A 9,244-nucleotide genomic window follows, 5' to 3' on the forward strand; every position below is an offset into this window, starting at 1 on the left:
GTAAGGTAGGAAGGTGGAAAGAGACAGGCACCTGGAATGATGATACCCACACACCAATACTCAGAGTACTGCCAAAGCCACACGCAACAGGATCGGTGCTTCCGGCATCAGCCCCCAGATGTAGGTGTGCCAGCCACCTGGAATGACTCACACCCTGGCGATGTAGGCACACATGCCGAAAGCGAGCCTGAGCACCCTGCCCACCCACACACCACAGGCCGAGGGGGAGCTGAGATTCTGGCTCTTCACGGGGTGAGAGAGGGCTACCGTCCCCACACTCAGCTACCTTGACCCCCAAGTGTCGCCCCCAGTGACCACCTTCCTGGTTTGAGGATCCGGTGTCCTTTTCTCGCTCCCTCCTCCCCCAAACCTTACTCACGACGCGGGAGAACCAGATGAGGTGTTACGCAAGGCCTGATGTTTACCTCCCGCAGGGGCCTCCTCCCTTCCTATAAAGCCTGACGTAGTGGGAAGATTGAAGACTAGGACTGGATGAAGAGAGAGGCAATATCAGGAGAGGGGCAGAGAAGAGTCAGAAAGTTAGTGTAGGAGGAGAGAAGGGCATCAACTTAGCAAGCAGCAAGGACGGTCCACCATCTGCGTGCTCGAAAGCGGTCCAGGGGGTCGCGGAAGCGACAGCACCCTGACCCTGGCTTCCCATGGAGGCGCCCGTGCTGGGCCCAGGGCTGGTAGAGCGTCTGGAGCAGCTGGCTACTTGCCCACTGTGCGGGGGCCCCTTCGAGGACCCAGTGCTCCTGTCATGTGAGCACAGCTTCTGCCGCGCGTGCCTGGCCCACCGCTGGGGGACTCCGACTGTGGCGGGCACCGAGGAGTCTCCAACCTCGTGCCCCTGCTGCGGCCTGTTGTGCCCCCGGCGCAGCCTGAGGTCCAATGTGCGGCTGGCGGTGGAAGTACGCATAAGCCGCGGACTGCGAGAGAAGCTGGCCGAGCCCGGGGTCCGCGGTGGAAGACGCCGAGGGGGCCGCATCCCCACCATGGGGAGCCTGGACCCATTCGGAGAGGTGAGGCCCCATTAGCTTCACGGGTTTGTGGCTGTCAGGGGAAGAGGGAGCTTCGTGGGTTCCCTGCGGGAGCGGGGAATGGTACCTCCTGAGGGGGGTGGGGGGGCGCTTTATGGAACTTGAGGCAAACAATGGAGTTGAGGCGACAAAAGCAAAGGACGAGGGGCCAGGAGATGACCATGAGTCAGTCCTCTAAGTGAAGTGAGGTGGCTGAAAAACGGGGGAAGGAGTTGACATTTTGCTTCGAGAGATGGGTGGGGAGACGGCTGGGTGCAAGCCTGAGTCCTGTGAGATTGCTGGGGGCAGAGAAGGCGCCGCGGCACCGTCCAGAATGCTAGGGCCCCCTGGAGCCCCTGCAAAGCTGTGGGTGACAGGGAGGAGGGGAACCAGTGGAGGGGGAAGCTGACTGGGGCTAAGCAAGCATGGGATCTGGGAGGAGGGTGGGGAGATCAGAACTAACACAGGGGAGGGGGAACCTGAGGGAGGGCGGAGAAAAAACTGCAGTGGGGGTCAGGGAAGGAGGGTGCTGGGTAAAACAGGGAGAGGGTAGCGGATCCAAACGGCCCCTGCAGCATCGTGGGCTTACACTATGGCGGAGCTCAGTGTTGTTTGTTATTGTTGTCCTTAGCTCCTACCAGAGACCCAGGCAGGGGCAGTCAGGGGTGGAGGCCAAGCTCGAAGAACTGCCTTTGGGGCCTCTGGCTCCTCTACTTCCCAGCCTTATCACCCACCAGCCTTGCCTCTCTTGAACCCAACTCCTTGGCCATCAACCAACCCCATTCCGTGGCCTAACTCAACCAGCTTCTCCCCGGAAGCTAAGCCTTCTCCGGTCTTGCTCCAACTACCCAATGCCCTTTTAAGTTTACGTAGACTAATCATTCTAGGTATCATTGGCATAATTAGACATATACCGCCCCCTCCCCCCACACTATACTGGTCTGCTCCATTCTCCCTGGACCTGGAAGGGAAAAGGAGGAATCCCCCATGCAGGGAGAGGGTGTGGGATATGTAGTGCCCTCTCCTGACTCCCATGGATCCCTGCAGATCCCTGCAGATTGAGCCTTCTGGAACACATCCAAGTCCAGCTGCCTCCTTGGCCAGAGTAGAGCGACTGCGAAGCAAAAGGCTCAATGAATGCTACTGGGCTTATAGGGCAAGAAGGGAAGCAAATTCATTATTAAGGGTTTTATATACTCACCCTTAAACCAAGGGCTCTGAATATGTGGTCTGGGGATTCACCCTCAGGATGGTGAATAAGGACAGTGTCAGAGACAGAGAATGAGGTTATGGGGGCAGCAGGAAAAGGTAAGAACTCTGGTGGGGGAGGGGAGCAGGGTGGGGGGCAAGTAAAGGACATGTAGCCATGCCCAGGTGGCTCAGTTGGTTGGAACATCTTCACTTATACCAAAAGTTTGCTGGTTCTGCCCTGGCTGGTGTAGCTCAGTGGATTGAGCATGGGCCTGTGAACCAAAGGATCGAGGTTCGATTCCCAGTCAGGGCACATGCCTGGGTTGCAGGCCAGTTCCCAGCAGGGGACCCACGAGAGGCAACCATACATTGATATTTCTCTTCCTCTCTCCTTCCCTTCCCCTCTAAAGATAAATAAATAAATAAAATCTTTCAAAAAAGTTTGCTGGTTCAATTCCGGGTCAAGGCATATACCTAGGTTGCAGTTTCGATCCCTGGTTGGAGCACATACAGGAGGCAACCAAAACTTAACCTCAGGTGAAGATTAAAATTTTAAAAAGGGCATGGATGAGGCCGGGCACTGAGAGCCCTTAGAGAATGGGGAAGGGGAGCATAGTGCCTGGTGGTGCCAGGAGAATGAGAAGTGGTGATGAGAGGAAGGAAGGGTCATGAAGGAGGGTGAGAAAGAGGAATAGAGAGCACAGTGGTAGAGAGAATATGTGCTGAGAGATGGGGAAGGCCCCCACCAGCTCAGACCCAGCTCACCTGAGTGGGGTGGAGGGGGAGGGCTCCCAACAGTATGAAGCTCAGAGCTCATATCCATGTTTTCTTCTACCCACCCAGGATATGAGGAAGACATGGAGGAGGTGAGTTCCATTTTTACTGTTTCTTCCTTTCTACTACCAGCTGCCATATTCATCACCATCTCACTAGGCCCACATCTTTGTACCCACTCACAGGTAGTTTTTCAAGATGTGCCTTACCCCTTCCTGCCCCAGAGATTTGAGTTGGGAAGGGGAGGGGGCAACAGAGGGGGCAGAGGGTGTTTACTGGTTTCCTGACCTTTTGGCCTCGTTTGTCCAGATTTGATGCCCCAACACCCAAGTCATCTAACTCAGAGGACAATCTCCCTGATGATTACCCAGTGGTCAAAAACATGCTTCACAGACTGACAGGTAAGGAGGGCAGAAAAGAGGAAAGTGAGTAAGAGTCTATTTTAGGTTTGCTTTCTTTTCTCCCTCAAAAATAAGCCCTTTTTGATGTCTGTAATTAGCTTCCTAGGGATGCTGTAACAAAGCATCATATATTGAGTGGTTTAAACAACAAATTTATTGTCTCACAGTTCCGGAAGTGGAAGTGAAGGTGTTTTTGGTTCCTTCTGTGGGCTGTGACAATCTATCTCTTTCCTAGCTCCTGAAAGTCTCTGCTGTACTCTGGCCTGTAGATGGTATTCTCCCTGTGTCTTCACATTATATTTCCTCTGTATGCATTTGTCTCTGGATCCAAACTTCCCTTTTTTATAAGGACGTCAGTCATATTGGATGAGGGCCCACCCTAGAGACATTGATTACCTCTGTAAAGACTGTTTCCAAATACAGTCACAATGTGAGGTAATAGACTTTAACATGTCTTTTTGGAAGGAAACAGAATTCAACCCATAATAATGTCTATCCTCAAATTCTCATATTCCAGCCATTCTCCACTCACACAACAGACCCCCAGAGGTCAGCTGCCTCTCAGGAATCTGCTTCTACCACTTATCCTCATTCCTCTCCAGAAGGATCACAGGACTCCTACATTTCCCTGCCCCTGGGACTCTGGGTCTTCTCTGCAGCTTCGGGGCAGTTCCTTCCTCATCCCTCTCAAAGCTGGTCTCTGGAGAACACACTCCACCCTCTCAGGCACCACCATCCCACCCAATCCAGGTTGCCTCTAGTACCCTGGATCCGGAAGCTTTTTCTCAAGGCACCCCATACATTCAAAGCCAATACTCTTTCTGGTCCCTTTAAGTGTCCCCACTCTTCCTATAGAAATAGGTCTATCCACTCCCACTTATTCCTGTGAGTGGGTGGGCTGGTTTGTCAGGATACCTGGGATTCTTCCCTTTGCCCCTCCCCTCTGACAGTTGGGGTTCCAGTATGTGGTATCAGTCTTTCTCTTTAGATCCACCTTCCCCATCCTGCTGACCCAGCTCCCAAGCCCCACCCCAGATACTGCAGATCGAGATATCAGCTTCACTCTTCCCCCACCCTACAAACCAGGCCATCTCTCCTTTGATCTCTGCACTGAGCCCCTGCCCTGGACTAGCCAGGTCCTTCTCCAAGTCCAATTCTACAGAAATAGTAAATTCTGTCCACAGATTCTGTCCTCCCTAGTTGCACCTTTCATATACCTTCACCCTCTTTGGTCCCACAACCACCTTTCCAATTGTGGGGACTTTGAAGTGACTTCTGCTGTGTATTCTCCGCCCTAGCCCACCTCTGACTCGGAAACTCTTCTCACTTTAGTCCTCTCCCTATCTTGCACTTCCCAGCTGACCTGACTCTGGACCCTGGCACCGCACATCGCCGCCTGCTCATCTCCGCTGACCGTCGCAGCGTCAGACTGGCCCCACCAGGGACACCCGAGCTCCCTGACAGCCCAGCCCGCTTCGATCAGCTGCCTGCGGTGCTGGGTGCCCAGGGCTTCGGGGCCGGTCGCCACTGCTGGGAGGTGGAGACCGCGGACACCGCCTCATGCAGAGATCCTTCTGGGGAGGATGAGGACACGGAGAGTCATTATGCCTTGGGTGCGGCGGGGGAGTCGGTGCGACGCAAGGGCCGTGTAGGATTGTGCCCGGCGTCCTCTGTGTGGGCCGTAGAGGGCCGAGGCAGCCGCCTGTGGGCACTCACGGCACCGGAGCCCACCCTGCTGGGCAGTGCCGGGCCCCCACCACAGCGAATTCGCGTGGACTTGGACTGGGAGCGGGGCCGCGTGGCCTTCTACGATGGCCGCTCGCTGGACCTGCTGTTTGCCTTCCAGGCGCCTGGCCCCCTGGGGCAGCGCATCTTCCCACTATTTTGCACTCGAGACCCGCGGGCCCCGCTGCGCATCGTGCCTGCAGAAGGCTGACAACCACGCCCAGTCTCATGCTAGCTTGGCCCTCATCGAAGCTTCTTCTGGGCTGGAAACTCCCTATTCATGCAGGGATCAGGTCCACATGCCCACAACCAGAGTATTGATGTACACCACCCACCCATCTAAACTGTCTCTTTTCTCCCAAGAACTCTCAATCGGCTTCTAGTTTCCGAGTCCACTCCTAAAGTCGAACCCACTCACAACCCCTCCTCTTGGGATGCTTTTCCCTCTCAGCTACCCAGATCTCCCTATTTTACATAGCTCCAGGTCTGAGCTGAAGAATAGGCCCTGCCCCATCCTAATTAGTCAACAGCCCATGTTTACTACATTGAGTCCCCACTCCTCAAATACTTTCCTCCCACTCCTGCCTCTGCTAGTCTCAAATGCCCGGTGCCTTCCCCAGAGCTTTAAGGCTAGACTTTCCTGCCCTATCCACTCTCAAGGGAAACAAAACCCTCTTCCTGAAACAGCAAAAGGCTTGATTAGCTAGGAAGCTTAATATTGGGGATTTTATGGGAGGGGGTTGATTCTTTTCCACATGCTTTCCATGTTCAGTCCTTTCCCATTAAGAACCTTCTTTAAACTACCCCCTATACATACAGTAAGAAACCAGTGGTGCTACCTCTCCTTTCCTCAACCTGGGAGGAAAGGAGAGGTAGCTCCATACAGCCAGAAGGCATCCTTGTATACAGCTTCACAGCTTTCCCCATATGTATAAATGGGCCTGTATTTAACACATTTTATGATGGGTTATTTATTTTGTGCATGTGGCAATAAATGAAATCTCTGGGTGGTAAGGATTTGACTGATCTCTGTAGGTATGAGTGGCAGGAGGCCTAGAGAATGATACTCAGATCCCAGTGAGTTGTGGGGATGGCCATAGGAGATGGACATCTGGACTAGCAGATATCAAAGCCTAGGAAAGAAGGGGTGAGGGTGTAATGTAGGGGACATACCCCATCTCTTTCCTGCCTTTTGCTACCTGGGACTACGTTGGATCTGTCTCTGAAGCTGGAAGACCAAAGGCGGAGAAGATAGTTCTAAGTGACTACTCTTGATGCCAGCTTTGTCAGAAATCCTGTATCACATGAGAAGGGTTAGGAGAGAGGACATGATTGTTTTTCATTTCCATTAAAGGTAAGAATGGCAAAGACTGTTCACCCACCTCCCCTTGAGGGTATGAGAAAAGTGCTCAGGAGTAAAGCAGAATGGCTGAGTGCCCTTCCATAACACCTCACATACTACAGGCAAGGTCTAAGAGTTCAGACTATATAGATACATTAGCAGAAGAGCTCTAAGCCAGAATTAATAAAGCGTAGCTGGGCAAGTTTGCCTGAAATATGTCTGGGACCTTGGCAGTGAAAGCTGGGGCTGTTGGAAACCCAATAGTAGTGTTTGGGACTCAAGTACAGAGTGCAGGGGGCAAAGATAACTGGATCCCAGGACAGGCGGTTTGGCAATGAGAACGAAGGGAAGAGACTGGGACTAAGGTGCCTGGATCTCTGGAAATAGGAGAATGGGGATTGGGGTGGGGGGGGTGGGGGGCAGGAAGGGGAGCTGGGGAACCCAGAAGCTTGGGTTCTAGGATAGCAGCAAATCAGAATTTCAGCATCTCTGTCCACCCTCCTCTTCTTCTTCTATCAGGCAAGGGAGAGGAAAGAGGGAACTGGAGAATGACCAAACCATGGGTTTTGTCCCCAAGTAGCCACATGAATACATTCAGGATCAGACAGACAGATAGACACCAGGAATGGTGGGGGAGAGAGGAATTTAGTGCTGCATTGGCCCTGGAGGAGGCTGAGATGGGTCAGGAGGCTGGGGAGGGGTGGTAGGGCTAGGTCCAGGGGTTGCACGACTTCGTCCTTTGCGGTGGCCCCGTACACAGTGTGTATGACCACAGCCCTCCTCTTCTTCCTCATCACTCTCCGTGGAGCTCTCACCAAAGGCCCGAGGTTTCTCATAAATACAGCAGCCTGGATTTGGAAGGAGAAGCCCAGTTAAATAGGAGAAAGGGTAAGAGGTAGAGTCAGTTCCACTCCCACTGCATCTCAGTATGAATACTTACTTCCACCATAGTTTCCTGCTATCTTCCAGGACCCAGCTCTCCCAGGTTCACCCCCTGCCACTCAGACACTCAATTCCCTTATCCTTTTAGAGCCAGGAATCCAAAGCTCCACTTCTCCCACCTCTGATACTTCTTTGCCTTCAAGCCTTGGCACTTCTCATCCCATTTTGAACCCTTTTGTACCTCTTTCCCCTCTAACTTTAACCTCCTCTCCCTGATACCAGAAAACCACCAGGGCAGCAACAGGATTAGGGGCATCTGGGAGCTTCAGGTTGGCCAACAGACATGACAAGGTAGAAGGTATACACATGGCAGGCAGAACTCCAGGGTTACTGTGGCCCAACTGTCACTCACATTTTGATGAGCGGCGCCCCATGTGTTCGTTGTCCACAGTATCACTTGTCCATTCCACCTTTTTCTCTGGCTTCCGTTTCCGAAGTTTGATGGTCAGGCTCCGGTTCTCCTGGAAGATTAATAGAGATAGAGATAGGCATACCTATGTAGTCCCACTCCCTCCCTGGGGCCTCCTCTTGGTCCTATCCCAGACCAATCAGTATCACAGAAACAGAAGAACTGAGTGGTGGGAGAAGATGAAATAGAACAGGTCTCTGACCTCCTTGAGGAATCATAAAGTAGTATTTCCTGTTCTTGATAACCACTGGTATACAAAGAAGTCAGAATTTCTAACCTAGGAAAGGTCCCAGCAAATCATCAAAAGGAAATATAGCCCTTACTGTTTCTCTGTCTTCCTCAGATCATCCTTAGTGGTATTAATACACGAAAATTATTCTCAGTCCCAATGCTTAATCTGATTCTTTTTTTCCAGACCCCTTATTTTTTCCCATTAAAATAAGAATTCCATTCTCACCTCTCTCACCCTCAAGCCCAGCTCTCCCTACCTCTTATCCACCTACTCCCTATTAATAGTTCCAGCATCCTGGAATAACTATTATTCTAAACTCCCTTAATACAGGTGTTATTAAGCCCTATACAACATTCCCTTTTTTCTGTATTTACATTTTCTCTGATTTTTCAAAATACTATCTTCATTTCCTTCAGTTCCCTCATTCTCTCTGCTTCCTTTTACATTTATCCTTTCAACAGATACTTACTGGTAAGTATTCTTCCAAATTCCTCTACAGCTGGCCTACAGCCATGCTTTCTTACACAATCCTTCATTTCCCACCAGTACTTCCCTTGCTCCTTAATCGCCAGATTCCCATTCGTCATTAATTACACACACCAGCAACCCAAGCAGCACCACGTATATCCGAACGTGTCGCTTTACCGTCTCTGCCACTCCGAATAACCCCAAGACCTGCAATTCTTCCAACCCCGTAAATTCAACGCCACTCCTCCCATACCCCCAAGCCCAGCCCCTCCAGCAACTCCAAAGCTCTATCCCCTCCCCCACGGTATCTCCCAGACCCCTAAACAGCACCGCCCCCCACCCTCCGCCGCCTTTCTCACGGGCTCGGTTGTCACGGTAACCGTTGTCTCAGTGACGGTCTCACTCAGCCCAGCCCCTGCCTCGGCCATGGCTAAGGCTGAGGAAAGGGAGAAGGGGAGGAAGGCGGATGAGGCACCCTTCCCTTGTTCTGTGTCTCTGGGGTCTAAGAGGATCGGTATCGGACTCAGAGTAGCAAGCAGGATCCTCCACCTTCTTTTACCCCCTCCCCCCTTTCCCGGGCCTCCTCGCCCCCACCCCTGGGGATAACCTGTCCAACCCCACTTCCGGCTCTCTGCTTCCGGGTGTGACGTAGCCTGTAGTCGCCCGCTTCCCTTACCGGACACTAAAGACGTCAAGTGCAGGCGTCGTCAGCGGATTAGTTTCGTCGTAACGTAACAGCGC

At 52.4% G+C, this 9,244-nt stretch overlaps 2 protein-coding genes across 2 annotated transcripts; one reads left to right on the forward strand and one right to left on the reverse strand.

Annotated features, from left to right (window-relative positions):
• The first annotated feature begins 216 nt into the window (after window positions 1–216).
• Window positions 217–6,124, forward strand: RNF39 (ring finger protein 39). The gene is made up of 4 exons (XM_037046017.1): window positions 217–1,022; window positions 3,054–3,076; window positions 3,294–3,385; window positions 4,744–6,124. The coding sequence occupies exons 1-4, from the start codon at window positions 660–662 to the stop codon at window positions 5,319–5,321; spliced, it is 1,056 nt and encodes a 351-aa protein (XP_036901912.1). The 5' UTR covers window positions 217–659; the 3' UTR covers window positions 5,322–6,124.
• Window positions 6,125–6,315: 191 nt separating this feature from the next.
• PPP1R11 (protein phosphatase 1 regulatory inhibitor subunit 11) lies at window positions 6,316–9,101 on the reverse strand. The gene is made up of 3 exons (XM_037046020.1): window positions 8,863–9,101; window positions 7,747–7,855; window positions 6,316–7,300 (listed from the first exon to the last, which is right to left on the reverse strand). The coding sequence occupies exons 1-3, from the start codon at window positions 8,929–8,931 to the stop codon at window positions 7,098–7,100; spliced, it is 381 nt and encodes a 126-aa protein (XP_036901915.1). The 5' UTR covers window positions 8,932–9,101; the 3' UTR covers window positions 6,316–7,097.
• Window positions 9,102–9,244: the final 143 nt, after the last annotated feature.

The sequence above is a fragment of the Sturnira hondurensis genome, unplaced genomic scaffold (genome assembly GCF_014824575.4).
Source record: "Sturnira hondurensis isolate 20B ecotype Veracruz unplaced genomic scaffold, ASM1482457v3 Scaffold0004751, whole genome shotgun sequence".
NCBI classification, from domain to species: Eukaryota; Metazoa; Chordata; class Mammalia; order Chiroptera; family Phyllostomidae; genus Sturnira; species Sturnira hondurensis.